This window comes from Glossina fuscipes, unplaced genomic scaffold (assembly GCF_014805625.2).
Source record: "Glossina fuscipes isolate IAEA_lab_2018 unplaced genomic scaffold, Yale_Gfus_2 43, whole genome shotgun sequence".
NCBI lineage: Eukaryota > Metazoa > Arthropoda > Insecta > Diptera > Glossinidae > Glossina > Glossina fuscipes.
Window position 1 is genome coordinate 2,148,291 of NW_023998427.1, and position 23,877 is coordinate 2,172,167.

Genomic DNA, 23,877 nt, shown 5'->3' on the forward strand with positions numbered 1-23,877 from the left:
TCTTTCTATCGACGAAATGGAACGCAAGGACATTATGCTTACGGTAAAGAAGGGAAGTAAGATTTAAAAAAACCAAAGCATTCCTGAACACTTGCATTTGCCAACAACGCACTAATCATTAACTTTGACTACAAATACCTATATGCATATATATGATATATATATATATATATATATAAAAACTATTATGACACCTACACAATTCAAGTTTTTCATCAACTTTCTTATTATATAAAAGGTATGAAAGAATACTTACTGCACCCTTGTTCGTCGGACTTATCACCGCAATCATCTTTGTGATTGCACTTCAATGCAGCACTAATGCATTTTAAACCATTGGCACAACGAAATTGATCAAGGCGACATGATGTACCTTTGCAACCGTCTTCATCGCGACCGTTGCGACAATCCAAATACCCATCACATCGTCTCTCCTTTGGTACACATGGGCCGGATAAGCGACTTCCATCAGAGGGTGGCAGACCACCTGGCGCATTACAGAAAACATCAGTTGTTTGACATTTCCTATAAGCTGGTTGAAGGTATGGAATTCGAATAAAACAGTCAAATGCGTGCACATGAAAGTGTTATTGTTATATTCGACATTCCACCGTTTGCATGCATGATATAAATAAGAAAAAGTCAAAAGAGAAGCCAAAGAAATTTTCGCAAAAGTTATTCATTTAAAGGTGCCAGTAAAATATTTTATTCCATTTTATTTCATTTTAACAATTGACACCAATATGCCGGCCGTTTAACAGAAGAAGAAGGTGAAGGCATCGATATCATATCGATATTGTATTAGCCCGGTTTGTGTATTTGCGTTGAATAATAACCAACCATATAATGATGAGTGTCAATGATATGCACGTACAAGTTATAATTGAAGTTTACATGAAAAGAAAGATAAAATCAGAAAAAAAAAATTCTTTTTATAAGAAAAGTCATAAACTTCGTCAATTTATTTTTCTATCTTTTTTGTTAGTAATTAAAAATTTCATTTTAATAGGAGTATAAGCGCTTTTAGCCACGTATATGTTGCATGTTTTTCTAATAAGATAGATTCATAAAAGCGCCCTTTATACGCATCTAAATTAAATGAGCGCATTACATAAACATAGACAAATATTTTTTGAAAAATGCAATTTATTTTAATAAAAGTTTGTACATAGAAGCAGATATTGTTTATATAATGCTATAAACTGTTTTGTTATTTGCGGATTATTTGTTTATTAGAGAAATTGAATTGTTACACTTCATCTGGCATCAGAAGCTGAAGGCACAAATGAATCGGTTAATACCTACATTTTTTCATATGCTTTTTTTTTTTTTTTTTTTTTTTTTGTTTTCTATCTCTTCCATTATTTAGTTTCTATTCAGTTTGTCTAACTGCATTGTTGATATGCATCTATGTAAAGATCCATTGAACCATTACAGCAAAAAATTTCTTTTTGTTTGACTTTCATTTGCAGCACAGGAAGTAACTTTTTCTTTTCCCCGTATTGTTTCGATCATATAATTGAGCGTTCAATTCAATGTCGTTTAATTTGTTTCATATGAGTGCAGTCACTTCAATTGTTTTCTGGGTTCACTTAAAAGTTACTTTTCGTGCCCTGTATGTCGTTAATCAATTGCCTTTTGCTTTTCTTTTCTATATGTGAAAAGCAATTATTTTTATTTTAGAATCAACCCGATACATTAAGTTACGAGTTTTTTTTAACGTATAACAATATCGCGTTTCTAATACCATTAGTAATTGCTATGAATTCGGACTAACTCCTAATCTGAATATATTCAATTATTTTACGCGTCATATTCACATTTAGTCATGCGCGTTGCGCTTAATTTGATGTTTTTACGTTTTCACGCTTTCTTTGAGGTTTTACGCTCATTTATAATAACGCAAACAAGAGAGAATGTTTAAAACTATTTCGTACATTCCTCAAATGCAGATATATTATCTGCCTAAAGATGGGTCAATCCTAAAACGAATAAGGTAAACACCGCGGCCTCATTGTTTAATTTTCTCTTAATAATAATAAAAGAGCTTGGGGAGTAGAACGCGAAAAGCGAAGTGTATTAGTTCCAAATTAAATATCTCGGACGTGACGATGCAGTGAATTAATTTTTCCGTTCCAATACCATTGATATAGGTATCAGAAAAAAGACTTGGAAATGTTTTTTTAAAAGTACCTTTGAACGAGGTATCAAATGAAAGGAGTTCGAAGGTAGAACGCGGTAAAGAGGTTAAAAAAAAACTGATTTCGAGAACATTAAAATCTTAAGTGGACAAAGCGTTTATGTGCTGGATATGCGAGATTCGATCCCCGCCGAATATAACTTTCTTACTTGTTACTCATCTTTTATGCTTCTCTGTTAAGACATTTATCACATTTTGATATTGATTATTTTCAATAAGAGAACGTATTATGTCCCTCTGGATATGTGAGAATAATTTACATAATATGTATACTCGTTCCAATGGGGTGCATGCGAATTTTACATTCGATCATTTTCCATACACTACTATACTGTTATTCATATAACGACTTTTCAAGGATCGAAAGAGTGATCCGATCCGAACCGTTTTCAGTAGCGTTGATCTTTAGGGCGAAATACGTCGGCATATCAAATTTTATCAAAGTATAACAAGAAGTACGGCCAGTGGGATACCCATGAGAAAACAAATCGAACAGACGGATAGACAAGTTTAGATCAGTATTATAAAAAGTGATTTATTTCAAGTCCCTGTAGGTGTGACTTATATACTAGCACAAGCTTCATGTCCCTTGATATCACAAGTGACGTAATGTATAAAAATAGAAAACGAATTTACGCATTGTACGAAAAAGTTTTAAAAAAGTTAAAAATTTGCTCAAATGCTTAGACGTCATTCAAATATAAATTTCGGCTTTCATTCGTTTTGAAGCTAATTACCGACACGGACACTTCAAGTCTTGAGCTCGCTAATCTTCTTAGTGTGACTTTATCGAATCCTATTATCGGAAAATTTACAGCGTGATCGTTAGCCTTGCCGCTTGTTGTCTGTAAATCTTGCAACGTGTCCTTCTTCTCCATTCACTCCAAATAGAAACGATGATGGCAATTTTATCGCGGAGTCTCCAAGTTTACCTTAAACTGTAACCAATAGCAAAGTGTTTGACAGGAGCAAAACGTTCGACTGGATTTTAAGCTCTAGTTGATCTATTGAAAGCCTCAGTTGTCCTCAGTTAATGTACTACTATTGTTAAGATTGTTTACATCAATTTTTTACAAGTTCATTTCGATCGATGCATTGTCTGCCCATCTCTCCTTCTTATGTCTATCCGTGTGATATTTTGTTCAAACCATAGGTAGCAGTTTTTGATATAATTTGACAGCATTTGATACAGCGGCATGCGTCCACCCAAATGCGAACTGTATTAAAAAAGTTTGCGATTGGAAAATTTGCTTCATCCCCCTTGTTTCTCCATATAAAGCCTTATTTTAAAAAGTCGTTAAATGACAAAAAGTTGCAAATTTCAAAATTTCTCGGCATCAACCGCTGAGTAATAGTACTTCAGCAACATAAATCGGTATGAGAACTTCTTAAGCATATTATTAAAATGCTCTTGTAATCACAATGTTGCGTTTTGTCTTATGTATGTACGTTCCTGTCCCTAACTAAAGGATCTATTAGCGCGTTTTCATCTTGTACAATGGTTATCCTTTCTTTTTGTATAATATGATGCAGTAGACATTTTCATTCAACCCTTGAAATCAAACTTCTTAGAATCGAAATTTGGTTTTTAAAAATTTGCTCAAAAAGAATAAGAATAAGAACAACGTTAACTGCTTGCATGGCAGCAACTGCGATGCGTTTGCTGGTTTATCGCCTCGTCTTTTGACTTTTAACTAATGCAAATGGAAAACTGCACTTTTTAATGGATGACCCGATGAAGTGCCCTTCTTAAACAAATGTAAGATCGTAGTTATTTATTATGTTTATGTCATCTTATTAATTTAATTTTGATAAGCGATTTCTACAGGTCAAAATTAGAAAGAATTGGGAAATACCTGCGTAACGTCTAAATTTGATAGACTATTGTCTACCTGAACTAATAGCTCAATTAATTTCAATTATTGATTTATTCACCGGTACACCGACACTAATCGTGATGTTAATAATGCTGTTCAATCATACCCCAATTGTCCATTTTGGTTTCAACGATTTAAAAATGGTGATTTTGATGTCAATGACAAAAAACTGTCTGGAGTACCAAAAAACCTCAAAAATTGCTCAATTAATTGCAAGACTTATTGGACGAAATCTAAAAGTCTCAAAGAACTTTCGAACGGCTTAGCAATTGACTGATGATCACGTCTGCCTGCGATGGCAACGATCCAAAACGAGAAAGAATAGCTACCTCGCAAATTGAGAGACAATGGCATTTTGGTCACTTGTTGCATTTCGAATGGGAAGTTCTACGATCCCCAATGCCACTCACCAGACAGGGCGCCTTCTGATTACCACTTGCTCAGATCGGTGCAACATGGCTTGACTGGCACGCACCAATATAAGTCCTTTCGGCACGATATCGCCATGTCGCCAAAAATATGGTAAAATGTTGTAGAAAATGATGGAAAATATTTTGACCAATGTATGATTGCTCTAATTTTTCGCGAACACATAATAAATATCTTTCAAATGGTTATAGTTTCTGAATAGTATAAAGAAAGCATGGATAGGGTACAGCTCTCTATTTTGGTCTCATATTCAAAATTAATTGTCCGTCTTTTGTCACATTCTTTCAAATGCTTCAAATCTTGATTAATATTTCAAGTGATTGTTTTATTATAGTATTTTGTAATATAACTTGTTAAGCACTTTTGCTTTTCAAAGGCAGAGTTGGGATCGCGTGCCTAAAATATGTAGGCGACTAAATTAGCTTGTAACCATGTAATGGCACAATAAAATGTATAGAATAGAAACAATTGTTGTACAGAGAGACATCCGTTTTACTTTCACAAAAAAATTTTGGACTCTCTTAGTATTTAGTTTAGTTTTGAGATAAAGCTGACTAAATAGATTGCATAGCAATTCAGGGCGGGCTTAATGTTATGTTTTCTACAATATGATAAAACATCCAATGACAGCTTTGGTATTTGCTTACTTTATAAACAATTCCTTTAGAATGCCTAGTAATTGTTATTACAAGAACAAACTTAAAGTGGGATTATACTATACATAAAAAATGCTGTACAATGTGCAAATGCAGAAATAAATGCGTTATGGATAAATTGATAGGTAAAAAATTGAAGTTCGAATTGAATGTAAAATTTTATTAAAACTGAAGACTGAAGCGTTCATAAGATATTTGTAACATGTGCCTCAATAAGTTCATAGGATGACGAGTCCATATAACTAAATGAACATCAACTTGTAAACTAATTGTCGAAATGTTATTAAATTTTAACACATTTCGTTTGAAGATTGATATTATCTACGATATCTCATGATATGTGATTGGCAATAGTCATCCTACGAATTTATTGATTAATATATTATATACATACTTTGATTCAACTAGTGTTTTTTTTTCCTTGTTTTCTGTCGTGAAACTTAATTTTACTAGGAAAGAGATTAGGTTTAAAAACAATCACCCAAACATACAAACGCATTCTTTAAGAGACAGATTATTGTGAAAGGGCATAAGACTCTGTTTTCTTAATAAAACATATTATGCATGCAATCAAAAAGTTCATATATAAATTTTATTATATCTAATAGTTAGCTTTAAGTTGTTTACTGACGAATCATTTGAAGGAGAATTGTAACCGGATATTTGGTTGCTTAAAATTCATTACTGAACGGAAATGACGACTGAAAAGGCGAATATAGGTAGTTGAAGCACTTTGGATTTTAAATTTTCTTCTTCTTTTCCCTTAATAAAAAAGTCTGCATATATATATATATATAATACATACACACTAACTGAGTGATAGGTCGTTATTGCTGTTGCTGCTCTTATTGCCGCCTGTGATGATGGTAAATAAGTTTTGAAACTACTTTTATGTGCTAACATAAGTACGTATCGTAATTTTGTTCACTTTTGGGATATTTGCGGGTTACTCTTTCTCGCTTTGTCACTTTCTCACTTTCTCAATTTCTCACTTTCCCCCTTTCTCGCGTTCTCCTATTCGTCTTGTCTCTTGCGTACGTTAGAAAAGGTCTACGTAACGAAAACAATAACAAGCACAAGCGCTTAGTATGTTATGCAAGCATGTATTGTAATTATTGTTGTGTGTATTTTGTTGGTGTTGACAATAATTAATGGTATTAGGGTTAAAATGTCACTAACAATTAATGCTTTTAATGCGGTCGTTGCTGCTGCTATTTTTCTCGGTCTGTGCTAAATATTGCTTTTAATTTCAATTATTTTGCTACACAAACAGATGAGTTTAATAAAATTAATAAAAGTGTTTCCCTGTTGACATTCATGTTATACATAGATACCTACGTCTATGGCCATTTTTAACACCAACAGATTACACTGATTGAATTCAATCAGTATATGTAATGATTATTAAATTTTTATATCCTTCTCGAGGGAGTAGTAAAAGATTCATAAGATGTTTGCAATATTAAAATAAATATTGCATCGAAATCCGACCCCATAGAGTGCGTGGGTATATTCCTAATCTGAGTGAAAGATAGCTATATCCAGCCAGTCTGTCTTTTGATTTCAAATACTCACAAAGTTAAAGTTTTACCCATAATAACAAATTTCGTCATAAATTCCGTATCTCGTCGTCGTGAACTGCAGTTATAAAATCTCAGACGGAAATGAATTTTTCTCTTCCTCTTTTATTTATTCTTTTAAGCCCGTAAATGTGGCTAATTGACATAAGATAATTTGCAAAGAACGAGTGCGTACAGGGAATTATACAATCCAATCGCTTGAGAGCGTATCTGCAGTTCACATTTTCGATCGAGATGTTGACAGAGTTTCTATAAAAGAGCCAGTTACTGTTATTAACAACTTCCCGTCAAGGGGAAATCCGCGAGCACGTATATTCTAAGATGTATTTTAAAAGTTCATTAAACTGGCCACTAAGTCCACTATCCTAATTTCAGCCATATTTCGCTTTTGCTATTTTTCTGTTGGTTATTTGGATGAGATCAATGGAGGAGGTGTTACTTTTTTATTAATTTGTCTTTCGGACTACCTTGCCAGATTTTGTCAAATGACTATATTTTATGCGGGTATATTTTTTATATGGCGTTTCTCAAAACATTTTCTGCTCGCGCTATAGCTGAGTATTTGGATAAGATATTTTATGAATGTTCTCGTAGCGATTTTTGCGCAGCGTACATCGATGTGGATTGATACAGCGTTCAATACTGTATAATTTTGTCAAGATAGGTCAAATCCCCCGATTTCTTGTAATCGTACATTGAAAATATAACCAACTTTTTCCGCTTATGTTCGCATACGTAGAAAATGCAGGCATTTATCTTCAGACCACGGTATTCCGATTTCGTCACTCGGGTTTTTTTGAAATTCAGCTTGGTTAAGCGAAAGATGTAAAGACACCTACGATTTTTATTTATATCTTTAAATATAGCTAACAATGAAAAATGCGAACAAAGCAAATACGGAAAATACTGTGCCAAAAATATCGGATATAAACGATACGAAGCTTACGTTATTAGATAAAAAAATATATATATGGAACATTGCAAATGTTTCATGTAAGACTATAACGCGATTTAAACAGTTCAATAATGTATAGGGTGAACCAATTAGTAATGAATATTTTTTCCGTCGTTATTCTGTCCATTATTTTCTTTGCAGGTTACCGCGAAAAATTACACAGTTGCACAGCGTATAGAAATTATTGAAATTTATTAAAAAAAACAATGAAGCTTGACGCGTATTATCCAGATGTGCCTCCTCCTGATTACCATTACTTCAGTTCGATGCAGTCATGTTTAGTGGATGAGCAAATTTGCAGTGTTGGACTTGTCCGAAAATGTGTTGATGACCCATTTTCAGCTTGGAACTGAGGTGTATGAGGTGCCTACCGTGAGGGTTCACAAGCGTAGGATAGATATGCGCGGATCTAATAATTAAATGTAAGTGCGAACAGGTAGTTGATTACAAACCCATTTCAGCTCCGTTTTGCGCATGCGAGATTAAGTTCGTATTTATTTAATTCGTTTTATAAATAAAAAAAAAAGTTTTCCATTTTCAGAAGAAAAATATGTTTTTCAAGGCAAAAGTGGCATTGCAGTTACCGTGAATACAGAGCGCTACATATTTCTGTCGGTTTGTCTCGTATTCTTTTGTTTAGCCAACAGATCGCAATTTTTGAGACATTTTGATGAAATTTGGTACACTGATGTGCTTTGAGCCAACAACAAACGCTATGGAAAATGGTTGGGATTGGTCCAGCTTTTCGACCACATTCACAACAACCTCAAAAATTTTCAAAATTCGCGATAAGTAATAGTATTTTGACGTTCGAAATTGATATGAAAGTTTTGGTGGCCCGTGGAAGGATATAATTTTCAACGTTACATGGTGAAAATTGGTGCATCATAGTTGACTGTTTATTTTCATTCCCGAAAGTGGAAGTGTTAATTTATAAAGACATTTGAAATATCAATTTTAATTAGAATTGAAAAATATTAATTCGAAAGCAAATTGAAAAAAAAAACATATGAGTTTTAATTAGAATCCCAAATTTAAATAATATATCGATCAATAATTCTCGTGACTAAAAAAAAATGTAAAATTGCACACAAAACTCGACTTAATTCATTAATACAGTTTCTTTCAAGTGCGGTCGCTTAGTTAATCTAATCACTCGATACCTTTTTCTGTAGAATAAATTGTGAATACACTCAAAATACACTTCAGGTCTTCCACGGACCTCGTCATTCGATCTAAATCCTTCTCTTTGGAATATTCTTATGAGATTTGCAAGCAGGTGTCGGCCAGATGTGAACAGCTCTGTGAATAGGGTAGCGATCCAAACATCAATCAATTCATTCTATCTTGTCACACGATACACTTATACCATTCTGGATAAAAACGATATCCATATGGAAAAAAGCTCTCATGCCTACACTATTATGTAAAGTGGTGATATTTGTGATCCTGATTTTTGATGTCCTTAGGATATCAGCGTGCGGTAGTGTTAAGTAAGTTCAGAGTCGATGCGGTAGAATAATTTCGATTCTTTTCACGGAAGTGCAGAGTTTAATATTTCGTTTGGGTGTTGGCATGCAGACGATGCTCGCAAAAACCTTTTGAACGGCGAAATGCCTGCTTGTGCTAACTTGAAGACTGTTTGCGAAACACTGTCATTATGGTTATAGTCATTTTGCGTGGTTTTGGTTAAGAAGCCAAACTTTCAACGCTCGCTCCCTATCCCTTTTTCTGTCTTTCTCTCTCTCTCTCTCTCTCTCTCTATCTCTTTGGACCTAACCATGTCTGCCGAGGCCGATTAAACTAGCAACTATTCTTAGGTTTAATCGACTTCTTTTTTTCTCCCTTTAAGCGGAATGAAGAAGAACAATCGTATTCTACCAATGACAGTATTTTGTGTTATTTATGCGTCGACGTTAGCGTTACTGTTTAGGCAGACTGAAGTTGTCAATTGAAGCATCTAAAGAAGTTATTGCACTCTGTAAGTGTTTATATCCATTTATACGTCAACGCCTGCTCCGAATTGTAGATAAAAGTCTTATGATTGTTGAGTGAGCGTAGCTGCGAACGAATTGCTATTTGAATTGACAAATAGAACAAATATGTAAAAAAGCATGAATATATCGTGCAATCCTTTGACACTGATAATAATGAAGAAACACAAATCATGTAACATAATTCACGTAATGCGCTATGAAATTCATGATGTAATATGAAATTAAAATGAAAAATATGCGGAGTATTGTCTTATAAAGGTGAACAGAAGTAACATAGGTCTGCAGATGTCACTAATTATCAAATATCAGAAAACACAGTGTTTCTGAATTCATGGAATCGTTGAATGATTTATAGCAGTACTATTAAGGCCTATCTCATGTAATTCAATGTTAATCAGAATGTGTAATAATTTCGTTAAGTAAATTTAAATTGAATTTCTTTACATCATTTGCTCTTACGCAAATGCCAGAAACCTCTGAATTTTTCCAATTTATGTTTCCGAAGAAAACCATGCTGTTTTGCTCGAGAAGAAATGAGTTTCTGTTAACTGTAATGCCATGACTTGTAGCTATGATGTTTATGGAGTGTATTTTGCAAAATTTAACAAAAATTTTGCTACGAATCCGAATGTTCTATAAAAATCCGATTCTGGGTTTCAGCCTAAGTGTTTAGAAAATGTTAAATTGGGAATGTGTCTCAACAGCTTTTCTGCATAGTTCGTCATTCATAATGCTGCATTTAATTGAAATTTTTGAATGTAATTCTCGTAGGTAGTTCTTTATGTATCCTGTTCACGTTTCATCTGTATTTCGCTCAGCATTCACAAATATTCATTATTCGTTAATAGATAGATATGTTGTGCATTGCAGTGAGTTTACGTAGTTAGTTTATGTCTGCAATCACTGCGGTTTTGATTTCATTGTTTCTCTCATGCGTTTTAGTAATGATACCTTTTTACATAAGATATGTTGATTTAAATAGGAGTAGATTTCAATTGCGGACTATATTCTAAAGTTTTTTTTGTTGTTTTTTGATGGTAATTATCCCAATCCCAAAAATACGATCGCAAATATTGCTATCTTGGCCGCGAATGCATTTTCGATTTGCCTATCGCTTTGCCCTAATCGCATTTTCACAAAATGAATTGTGTAGTATTTAAATAATATTCAATAAAGTTTTGTATTTACAAAAGCAGTTACTATTAAAAATTTATAAAATGCGCATACAAACAAACAAACAAACACACACACACACACACACACACACACATAAACACACACACATAAACACACACACATATATTATAATCTTTCTTAATTACAATTGGAATATCGAAAGAGAGAGGAAATGCACACCAATGCAATGCGTGGACAGAAAAAGACATAATACAAATAAAAAACAATATGACGTACACAACGCATGAGTAATAATTAATTAATATTTACAATAAATACCACTTATACGTCTGACTGCTTCTTTTTTGTACGCAGTTTTTGCGCCACTATCGCATCGCCAGACTCGTCACTTATATATATATATATATATATATATATATGTATATGTTATGTTTATATATTTAAATTCATAATGATAACAATGATAATGACGCCGTTTACTGTACTTTGAATATATTATGAAAGCAATTAAAAATAAATTATTTAAATTAAAACTGAAATAAATTTCAATCATTAAATAAATATGTATTCAAATTTATTGACACAGGCAAGCAAGCATCATACTATTGCAAAGAAAGTCGTTCAACATTTAGTCTTTAGGAAATAATATACCTGAGTGAAATATTAACTTTTTCATTTCATTTCATCGAATCGACGCAATAGTCTTCTTCACTTACTATTCACTTACTTAAATTACACTTTTCTCTTCTCAGTATGAAATTTAAATCGATTTTAATCGCTTTATCCATTTTGTTAGATTAGTTGATTGTATAGATTGGCGAGAATTATTACATGTACATGTTGTGTATAGAAATCTATTTTCACATAAATCTATTTTTTAAAAATGACAGGCAGCGTTATGGGCTAAGAAATCGAATTTTCCGACAGATATCGTAAACATTGAACCTCAATAATTGTTATCACAATTGATTCATCACTTCTGCCTAAATACATATCGTTTTTACTTGCTTTTAATGCCAGTATGCATGTGTTTTGTTACGTATTTATGCAAAAACCTTCCTTTAGTATATCGAACCAATTAATTCCAATATATATATTTGTCTGTTACTTTTAATATAATTCGCATAGAGTTTGCGATAAGTAGTAGCTATCAAGATATTCGACCAAGATCGAATGTGAATAATTTTCCGCTTCTTAATTTCATTTAAGAGCGATTGATATCAATTTGTAATTAAAATGCCACTTAATTGCACAAAAAAACAGTTAATAGCAAAAACAAAGAAAAAAAAAAAAGATAAAATCTTACTGCATTGGGCTTCATCCGATTTATCTTCGCAATCGTCAGTCATATCACAACGAAAATGTGGCGGCAGACAGTAAGTTTTATTGAAGATGTATTGGCTGCAACTAATTTGACCGCCCTCGCATTCGGGTGGTGCTAAAGGAGCAATAATAAAACATAAGAAGAGTAAATATTTTATTTATTTATTTTTTTTTTTTTAACACAAATAATGATTAAAATCGTGTATAAAAGTGAAATACATACGACAAGATTGTTGTTCATCCTCGCCCCCGTCGCAATCCTTTTGATAGTTGCAAACCCACAGAGAAGTAATACATTTCCCATCATTACAACGAAACATACCTTGGGCACATGGCACATTGGGAGATGCAATGGAACTGATAGCATCGGTGCTTTCACCAAATGTTATACGGCTGCCATCATTTTGACCACCTGAAAGTGTAAAGGAGAGCTTGATAAGAAATGGAAAATTAATTTATCTCTTTTTTATTCGTTTTCTGATCAATTATTTCTGAAATATCATTTCAGATAGATAACGAAACCGTATCATATTTTCTTATTGAGCTATTGTTTTATGGTGGATTAAGGCCTTCATATAGTGAGGGTTATATGTTTAATGTATTAATAGCTTGTACGGTGGTATGGCAATCGATGTAAAGTCAAAGTTGCTTGATCTAGATAGTATTGCATATAAAATTTAAACAAAAATTTTTTTTTTTTTTTTTTTTTTTTTTTTTTTTTATTTTCTCATAAATTAAATTAAATTTTGTTTATTTATTGTAAATAATGCAACACCTCCAAGTTATTTGTTATTTGCAATGAGAACTATCGAAACAGTTGTATTTATATTTCAAACAAACAAGCGCACACCGTTTAATTGTTCACGTATTATCTATTCATAATATTGAACAAGCAAACTCGTCATTCTTCATGTCGTTTGTTATATTTTAATTTAAAATCTTTGTAACTTTGCTTGAAATATTTGCTTCTTTATCCATTTCTCTTCCTAAATAAATTGAAATCATCTCTAGTATTTTCATGATCACATTGGTCCAATAATCCATTCGTATCGTTTTCTTCTTGTTTTCTCGTACTGTCACTATAAGCGATTATAATAACACGTTTTAGATAAATTTTATGATATCTTTTCGATTTCGATTTGTAAAACAATTCAATATTCTCCAAAGCACCTTGGTATAACCAATCTTGTTTTCTAGAGGTATTTCAGACGTAATAAACATTTGTTATGTTCGTGTCCAAGAAAGTGCTCTGGGTTGGTAGTGATAATATTCAAAGATTTATTATTAAAAAGAAGACGCCATCATTTTCGATTTGCATATATGATGTTATATACTTAAGTTAATGCGATCACGCCTGAGGGACCATTCGCAGTAGTTAAGATTTTAAAAAGTTACCTTTTTTCAGACATGACTTGGTAGATAGATTATGTGGATTCAATAGCACCAATACAATAGGATGACGTTGCAGACATTTTATGTGAATTTAATAGGGTCAGTGTGATAGGATGACGTTTAAACAGATTATATGGATTCAATAGGATCAATATGATAAGATGACGTTGTAAACAGATTTTATGGAGGCAATAGCACCAATACGACACCCTGGGGTTGTCCATAGACTATATGGGTTCAACAGGGCCAAAGGGAAAGTTAAACTACAGAAACAATTTTATCATCTCCATAGCGTACTTATGTATATATTGCAATATCTCGAAGAATTTGCTATTTGGGAAAGTAAAAGTTATTCAGATTAATTGAGCTTAATCTTGTTTATATTATCCTGAAGCTATTCTTTGCAAAGGTTTGAAACTTGAAAAGCTTTCTCTACCGTCTCTCTAGCTTCAGACATCTTCACGAGGTTTCGGAGTCGCTTTATCGGCTTTTCGCGCATAAAACAGAGCCTAACAAATAAACATTTGCTGAATACTTTTTGACTATATTTTGTAGCTTAGCATGTTCTCACCCTTGGGCGCACATTTCATCTATATTCAAAAGTTTCTTCTTGAGCGATCTATTTCATTTGATTGCAGTAATACGATCTTGCAAGTAGTTATGTAGCATAAATAGCTAAATGAAAAAAAAAATTTTTTTTTTTCTTTGCGTAACGACAATTAGTAAGCAACTTAATGTCGAGGTGCTTCAGCTATTCGTTTGGTTACACGATCATCGGAAAGAAATGTGCCCTAGATTAAAACAATTCGATTACCGTTTCTTATAAGATCAGAAAAAAGTTTAGCTTATATAAATAAACGGTTACTTATACACCTAATTTTTATATAGCCACTTATAGCTGAAATTTCTTCACTTACCACTTAATTATTGTTTTATATAATTATTGAGCAATCAAAATATTGTGACTCAGCCAATAGAAAAGGGGCGATGAATGTTCAAGTACCGAATAACTGAATCTAATGCAATTATGCTGATTTGGCACATTGATAAGTGAATCTCAAAATAAGTTGTTTGTCATCGCATTTTGGAGTGTTTAGGTTCGTATTCAAGTCAATGCACATTACATTGCCTCAACTTTTACTAGATATTTCTCTGTTTCTTTTAGCAAATAGATTTTTCTTTCATTTTTGTATCCCCCGTCAGCGAAGGATGAGAGGTATATTCATTTTGTCAAAATGTTTGCGACGCCCAGAACATAGCTTCAGAGACCTAACAAAGTACATCTATTCTTGATCAGCATCAAATTCTGAATCGATTTAAGCATGTCCGTATGTCCAATTGTCTGTCAGTTTTGTATTGAAAATGGTCGATATCGGCCGAGGCAGACGCTTGGAATAAAATGGGAAAATCTCTGTATTTCAACAACGGCAGATAAATCTGCAATCATTTGAATAGGTACTGAAATGTAGAAAAATAGTAAAAATTGGCCATGCCTACCCAACATTATAGTGCATCAAAATTTAATGTTTTTTCCAATACCTTTATGACGCTCAGAAACGAGTTTCAAAACCCCATCAAGTGTACAAATTTTTGATCAGTTTCACTTGCACATGTCCGTCCACCCAACTGATTTAAGCTTTCCAGTGACACGTCTACGAAGCCCACACGTCTCACAAAAGCTTTTATTTTGAAAATAGAAAAAATCAGCTCTGCATCCTCTCCATATTACAAAGCATGGAAATTTAGTGGTTTGCCTCTTTTAGGATAACGGTGATGGGTATAAAGATTCGGTCACGACCGAATTTAATTTTATTACTTGTTTGTTATTGTTCTGCGTTGATTTAAATTTTGCGTTTTTTCATTTGAAGTGGTTGGTTATCTTTCCATTGTTCATGGTTGATGGTATTCATGTTTGAATGCAACGAAGCCAGTCAATGAATGCATGATTTTTAAAAAACTCTGAAGTCTCTTACTTTTTACTTTTTACCATCAAATAAAGAGTCTTAGTCTGCTTAGCGGAGGTAACATTAAGTTTTCTCTTCAGTTTAATATTTCTCTTTTTATTCGAATCCGAGCCTAATTTGCACCTTGTTTCCTAACGGGCTAAGACTAATGTAGGTTTTAATGCCCATATCTGTCACAATAGCTCGTCATCTCAAAGTCTTACAACAAACATTTGTCTTTTTTTTGTTGTTGTTGGGATTGCCTGTCAATGTATTATCTTGCTTGAATGTTGACATACTGACTGTTTGAAGAAGTTTGTTCGCTGAAAGCGTTCGGCAAACGTAAAAAAAATAAAACAAGTAAGAAAGTTATATTCGAATGCGATCGAATCTTTTGTATCCATCACCGTTATTCTTAGAAGGAAAAAAAAAAGAAGATATAATTAAATGTCCATACTCTACATACAATATCAAGTGGGCATGGCTGAGTTTTGCAATTTTTTTAGAAAAAAACTCAAATTTTATATCGTCCGTGTGAAACGAAGGATGTGCACGTTTACCATAGCAATTAGCAGACAGATGGACAGACGGACTGACAAACATATCCAGAACGGTTGGCATTGGCATCAACAATGTACAGACATTAGGGTCTCCGAATTTTTCTTTCCTGTACAGGTGCTGCAAAACTACCCACAGGATATAAATGAAAATTTTCTATCGTCGGATCTTTTTGTGGTTCACGTTTAAATAACGAGCAAACAATCTATTTCGTTTTTATTATTTTTGAAAACAGAAGTAGTAGCATTCAAAAATTGTTGCTGCACAAGTTAGGCCAATAAATTGGTTTTCTGGGTCTGCTGTTAGCAAAGGCCTACAGACAATAGTCTTGGTAACTGGTCTTTGATGCTGTATTTATTCTTCTTACGGACGTGTGCCCAAAAGTTTGCTTTTTCTTAACTTGAAAAAAATAATATTAAATAAGAGAAATAATAGTTTTTTGTAGCCACGTTTCCTAATGTTGTATGTACACGAATATTTTTTAAACTAATTGCTTACTTTATTAATATATTAAAATATTTTGGTATGTAAACTTTTATGAAATGCCCGTACTGTGCATTAGTTAAATATTTATATGTGTAGGCATATACATTAAATATAAGAGAATCAACAGACATTTTACTGTTAAAAAAAAGAAAAACGATGTATAAATCTCAATAAATGTCTGCATTAGTCAGTTCATAAATATAAATCTCTTATTAATTATATGAAAGAGCATTGTAATATTCTATCGCAGAATATTATCTATTTCCTCTTGTTGAGAGTGCTTCACATGCAAACGAAATGACGTTTTAAATACATTTTTGACACTTGGGAAAAATACCATTTGTCATTCATGTAAAGAATAATATGCCATGAATCTACTAATAGTACTCTTGAGGAGTGAGCTGAGCGATTTAATGATTTCATCAAATGATTTCGCTTGAAAGCAAACATAAGCACATGGATTCATTGCATCCAATGAATCCGGTAATAATTTTCTTATACAAACTGTGAGTGTGTCTTTAGTGATTTCATCAAATCATTTCGTCTGATTACATATTTGATTGCGGTTTGATTCTCATGCCTTCAAAAGCAATAGTAATTATGATTTTCGTTCACTTACAAACATATGGTTAATAGCGTAAAGTTATTTCTCTCTTCTCCACTGTTTGCAACGCGAGCCCTTTAATGTTGTTTGTTACTTTTTTAAATGATCAAGTGAAATGTGATGCGAAATCGCAGGAAAGTCCGAAATTACTCTTAATTGGAAAGTTGAAAAGATATTGTTAAGCGCGTAAATTTCTGGACTATTGATGAACGCATTAAGAGTTGAACTCCTTATGGAAAACAATGTGTAGCACTTTTTAATTTGTATTTTGCTTCAACTGACACTAAAACAATTCTTTCCCCTCTGAACTCTACTGCTCTAATGATCAACTGTTGATGAAATGATAGCAATTAAAAGTGTTCAGTTATTTCATTCGTGACCACTGACCCTTGATTAGTTAAATTTCACATAATATACATTAAATTAATAATAAAAAAAAAATCAAAGCCAAATATTGTGCTTAAGATGATTTCAGTTAGTTCGGGAATTTCTGTGGTTTCAGAATATCTGTGCTATTATAACTCATTAAACGTTCTCATATATGCTTATGTGTTAAATGGTTAAGTTAAAATTATTTGTCGCTTTCGATTAATTTTGCAACTTTTTTAATTTAAATTTCATCTTTGTTGCTGTTTTGAAGTTTGGTTAAAACTGAAAATCTTTTAAAAACGTAATAGGATATAATTTCATGTTTCTTATCTTCTTGTAATCTCAAAAAAAAAAAAAAAAATATTATGCAGTAAACCTTAATATTTAATGTTGAGACAGAAGATGGCACCCACTATCAAACAAAGGCATTTATTAATGCATAAGTTGTTTTTTTAATATCGAATTTGAAATCTCATCTCATATCGTTGCGAGTAGAAATTTCAAATTGTTCAGATATGGATTGAAAGTAAAAAAAGTAATTAGTTTGGTTCGTTTTTGTGGTCAAAAACGCATTTGATTCGCAGCAAAATGATTGAACGAATTAATCATTGTTCTGTTCATCAACGGCTACTACTTTTTCCACCCCTCTTCAAATTTCATCATTTTGAGGTTATCTCTAAAAAAAAATCCACATTTGATTAGCGTTATAGGAATGGAAGCACCTCTCGAATAAACAATAAGCCATCTACTGAAGTCCGTGTTAATCCAAAGCGGTAATGTCTGCTGATAACTACGCGGGAGAGACAACATTACAACGAGTTTTGGTATATGGAGCCTTCATACTGAAAACTCGCGATGTTATGATTTTTAGCGTATCATGTTCATATTTCGTCTCAATGGCATCTATTATTGTTGATAGTACTACTTAATAATGATTTCATTTGGCTGGAATAAGTCATAACATCCCACACCTTAGGCTTATCGTTAGAGTTAATAGTTTGCCTTTTCTGCTTTATGGTTATTTGGGCTTTGGTTATCTTAACGCTACCACTGTTTGCCACTTATAAGAAATTATCTGCGCTATCCTTCGAATTAAACACTTGCAAATCAAGAAATTATAGTTTGATTGAGCACCCCACAGTGCTACTTATGTACTCCCAATAATAAGAGCGAAAACTAATTCGACCAATCGTTCAGGGCTTATCTTCATTTCGTATAATACGAGCATGATCGGAACGAGGTGAGGAAAGAGAAAGACATAGGTATGTCAAATGGGTGTGTGTTATGGCTTTGCGGAGTGAGCGCTCGCTACAGTCGAAACCAAGTGTGATTAAGCCGCACTAAGATTTGAACTCGCGGGTTCTGTCCCTACTACTAGGTGCGGTGCTTACCTACTCGTCTACTCATCCGGACATAAGGTAAGGACATAATATAAAAACGTATTCGGAGACCAAACGATTAATACAAAGATATATAGGAATGATTGAAAGAACAATTAAAGAATTCCTAAGAAAGTACGTGGCCAGCCTATTCCTTCAATAAGTCGAATGGCAGACATACAAGGAAGAAGAGGCGAGACGTAATGCGAAAACTACATCGAGCACCGCAAATGTAACCTCCACAAAAAAAGTTGTTGGAGAAAAATTCGAAAGTATTAAGAGCTAAATAAAAGAAACGTTAAAAGCTTTTCCATAGAAAACTCATCGGAGCTGTTTTTTAATTTGTTAGCCACTGTAATATTGCAAACTTTGAATTTCCCACAAATTTTATGTAAAGTGACACAAAAGTTTTTAAATTCTTTTAATTATGGTCTATGCACTTTGCATATATGTCGTTTCAAGTGTACATATATATTAGGTGTAGACATAAGTTCTCTGTATTGAAGCTGTTTGCTTTATAAAGCATGACAAACGCATTCATTTCTCCAGCCATTTTCACTATAGATCACTTTGATACAATATAAGTTTTATACAATATAACTTTCATTTGTTAACAACCTGTTGTCCACTGTGCATCAAAATGAAAGGAGATGCATCTCATTAAGCAGCATTTACGAGAATGCGTGTTATTCCCTTTTAAATCGGGAAAAATGCAGCTGCAGCTTGTGCAATGATTAAGTTGACTTTCAGACTTGGCTCCTTCTGATTAGTACTTGTTTAGATCGATGCGGTCATACTTGGCACTCCACAAAATAGTTAGCGAAAGTTGAAGATAGGCAAGAATGGTTTCATGACTATTTTGCCTTGAATACTATCAACATTCTGCCACCAGCCACTTACCTGCTAGGCGATAAGTGCCAAAAGACCATAGACATGATGACTTCAGTGATTATATCAAGTATCAAATTTTGTAACAATTATGGCCAATTACTTAGGGGACGTTCTCTATTGGTCTAGCACAGTGAAGGCCAGAAATTTGAAATTTGAAAATTTGGATTTGAAAGCCTAATTGGACCATAGGCTTGGATATAGGAGTGAAAAGTCCTATGTAAATGTTCAATAGTTTGTTTAAGTTCATAGACAATATCGACTGGGATAGTTAATATACAATAGTACAGAAACATTAAAATCAAATCTTTCTTATATAGAACGATTTTTCATCCCTGAAAATTGAAAAAATGTCACTGCATGCGAAAAAGAAGTTTGAATTTTGAGTTATCAGGTTGTAGGACTTACACTAGTTAAGCTTTATTATTACCTGAAAAGCGTAGGCAGTAGATGATACATATCAAGATTATGCAAAGCAAATAATAAGAAGTGAATTTGCACAGATGCGATTGAGTCAATATGACGTTCACAAGAAAGGGACCAGGTATATGCCCCCATATTCAAAAATTGGTCACAAGAAAGGGACCAGATATATAAACCATATTCAAAAATTGATCTGACCTAAATTGAAATGAAGTTGGTTTTCAAAAGTGATGTCTAGATCAGGTGTCAGGTGAGACATGGAAAGCATCTTTCCCGAATTACTATTAACATACGGTGATCTGGGGGCAGGAAAGCTATGCTAAATAAAGCAAATATTTGTGGTGCGTGTGGTATCATTAGATTTTTGATTAATATTAAGCTAAAGGATGAAGTTCAAGAGGAATGAAAAGATAGAAATGGCAGCAGAAGTGCAGCGCCTTGAATGAATCAAGGCTAAGAATAAAAATTATCCCCTTAACTATATTAATTCTTCGTTGAGTAATGAAATAATCAGATAACTTAGGCAACCAGGCTAAATGTTGCTTGTCTAATTTATAAAGCAGATGTATAATAGAATAGTACTTTACGAATAGAATATGTTCACTTATGAAACTCAGCTGAAATAAGTTAACAACCGTAGTCAACTGACTTTTAAAAATAAATCTTTTACTGATTAATATTAAAAACTAATATAAAGTATATAAAAAGTGCAAAAAAAAAAAACAAAAAACAAATAAAATAAATTCATGTAAAAAAAAAAAAGGAAAAAAAACATTTACACAACTAGCACACAGAGGCACACCCACAACCAGTACAGATACATATGTTAGCTCCTAAGCCAGTGCAAGCGTGCAAAAGCTTAGCAACCGGTAACAGTAAACAACACAAGCTCATTTTCGAGTCATACAGAGATGTTAAGCTAGAAAGTTGTTGGTTTAAATACGACATAGGCCCAGAGTTCGATATCGGGATTAAGTGATAGACATAGTTTAGGTTTCTGCAAACAACTTTGAATGGATTAATCAGCTCATAATTAGATTTAGATCGCGTCGACTTAATGAAGATAAAAAAAGCCTACAGAAGCGATTATCAACCTCGCCAGGTAATGTGGTCGGATCGATAGTACCATTGTTTAACTTAATTAAGAAGGAGAAAAACCAAGAATACATTTCTCAAGTGATGTTAAGGATAACAGAAGCAAACTATTTTCATAAGGAGGCAAAGAGATAAGCGACAGAATCGACATAACCCCTATGGGAAGACGACCACACAATAGGGGCGTACGCAAGCATTGGTCTAACTAAGCACATGTATAGCCTTTTTGTAATGTAAGCATACTTAAGCACTTTGGACCATCCCCTAATGAAACCTAGCACGGACCTCGCTTTACATAAAGAGAGCTCAATATGCAAACTAAAATGTAGTCTTTAGTCAAACAGAGTCTCTAAACCGATAAACGAATCTACGTTTCCCAAATTGTGTGAATCGATGGAATAGTCAGTATTGAATGATTTCCTCCTTGAGAAAGAAAGCGTCTTACATTTTTTTAGATTTAATTTCATAACATTTAATGGGCGCCACGTAACCAAACTATTTAGATCAATTTAAAGATGGTACGATTGCGATTCCAAGGAGAAGGAAGAAGACAGTTCAAATTGTCAGCGTATATCAAGATATTTTCTCTATCCGCGTTTTTATCAAAAGCAACCAAAAAATGCCTTCTGAGTAATATATAATTTGTTTACTGTTCGCGAGTTCAGTGGCAATAGCGTCGGACGGCAACTAGGTCAAGCTCGGTCATGAGTAATCCTGATCGCGCTTCATTAAACAGTTCATATTTTTTTTGTTTAATTTCTGTTCTTTAATTTATTGGTGACGATTTTGGGAGAGCAGCGTTTCGCTGATATGCAATTCAGTTTGTATATGAAATCGTTGTTGTTTTATTTGTTGGTGTATTAAAATTAAATGACATTGATTTTAATTACGTCACATTAAATTTAATTAAAAAACACTTACTCGACTAATGAGTTAACTTAACAGAGCAATGTCAGATGCGTTCGTAGAAGTTTGTTTTGACATCGAACACATTAAGAGCTTTTCATTGGCAGGTAATCTGCTACGGCCGATAAAGTGAAAAGTCGGGCAACTTATACGTATGTGAATTTTTTGATAGACGAAAAGCTTGAAAATGATGAGCACGAAACACATGAGTTTTTAACTTGAAACAAATATTGATTTATTTTTAGGCACTGAGAAAATATTTAGGAGTTGGAAGAATTGATTATAAAACTTGATATTTATGAAAAGTTGAGTTCGTGAACTTCTTATCTTCATTGCGTCGTAATGACCGCAATGCGACGAGCAATACGCGAATCCTTGCTGTTTTAAACAAGTAACCTATTCGGTTGAACTTTGTCTTCTTATCGAAGTTACTTGATTACTTTATATTTATTAACATTTACAGCATTATTCCTGGATTGTCGTCAATATGAGCTATCATGCTCTAAAACAGAATGGATGTTAGCTAACAAGTAAGACCATTGTAGTCGGCCAGCGCCGATTATTACAAATCTTACACAACGTCGCCGAGTGCATTTATTCCCTATTTATTTTGAAATTAGACCCATTTAATTATGCCCTACACAATTTGTGCGCAAAAGGGCTTGAGATATACCCACCTTTTATTAGACTGATCGATTCATCAATCGTAATCTAAGCCTGTCTGTGCGTGTGTCCCGTCTGATGTATGTTCATGTAAGTTTGTGTTCGAGCTACAAGTCGCAATGTATGAGATGTTTCGATGGAATTTAGTACAGTGACGTGTTTTGGCCCAAAATGAAAATTCAAATTTTTTTTTCATATAACGACTTTTCAGAATTGGGCGTTATATGAGGAGTGGTCGTAAAAGTGGAATGATTCGAAACATCTTCGATAGCCTTCATCCTTGAGCCAAGTTACATCAGTGCACCAACATTCTTCGAAAGGTTCCAATAATTGCGACTTGTAGGTTGAAGACAAGAATACAGGGACAGATATCAGACGGTTAGACGGGCACACTTACAACAAATCAGAAATTGGTTCTGAATTGATCGGTCTAATATAAAAAGTGGGTCTGCCTCAAAGCTTTCTGGGGAACTTAATATACCCTATACAATAACTGTGGTAGGGTATAAACATTATAAATTTCTTTATTCGCGGATTTTTTGTGACTGCTTCCGGAATTGTTTTGTTTCTAAAGTTGAAACTTATTTAAAAAAAACAGAATTAAGACTTTAAAGCACTTCTAGTTTTCGACAATGCACCCGGTCAAGGAATAATCCATGCTCTTTATGCTCTATAACATTAGACGAACCTTCAAAATTATATTGGGATAATATGGAATGTAATCCTGATATGAATGTTATGGAATGCAGGAAGAAATTTGAATTAGCAAAATGCATCGTTAACATAAAAGAATCATTGGAAGAACTGAAGTGAAACACATTGAAGTCATGCTGGACAAAACTGTTGCCTGCTCTGACTGTGGCCTGAAAATGACGAAGATTCTGCGAGAGGAGTTCAAACTTTGACTGCAAACATAGCCGAAATCGCGAATGGAATAGGACGAGATGGATTCGAACAGATAGAATCAAGGGACATTCAGGATTTGCTTGAATCGCAAGATGAAGATTTGACTGAAAC

The 23,877-nt window shown here is 33.4% G+C and overlaps 1 protein-coding gene across 9 annotated transcripts in view; it reads right to left on the reverse strand.

The window, feature by feature from the left end:
* LOC119637205 (low-density lipoprotein receptor-related protein 2) overlaps positions 1-23,877 on the reverse strand; it is a 150,982-nt gene that overhangs the window by 18,460 nt on the left and 108,645 nt on the right. For all 9 annotated transcript variants that reach the window (XM_038033063.1, XM_038033064.1, XM_038033062.1 and 6 more), the window contains 3 exons: positions 12,378-12,566; positions 12,138-12,269; positions 257-532 (listed from right to left, as the gene is read on the reverse strand). In XM_038033063.1, the coding sequence (XP_037888991.1) occupies positions 257-532; positions 12,138-12,269; positions 12,378-12,566 (597 nt within the window). The remainder of the gene's footprint in view (positions 1-256; positions 533-12,137; positions 12,270-12,377; positions 12,567-23,877) is intronic.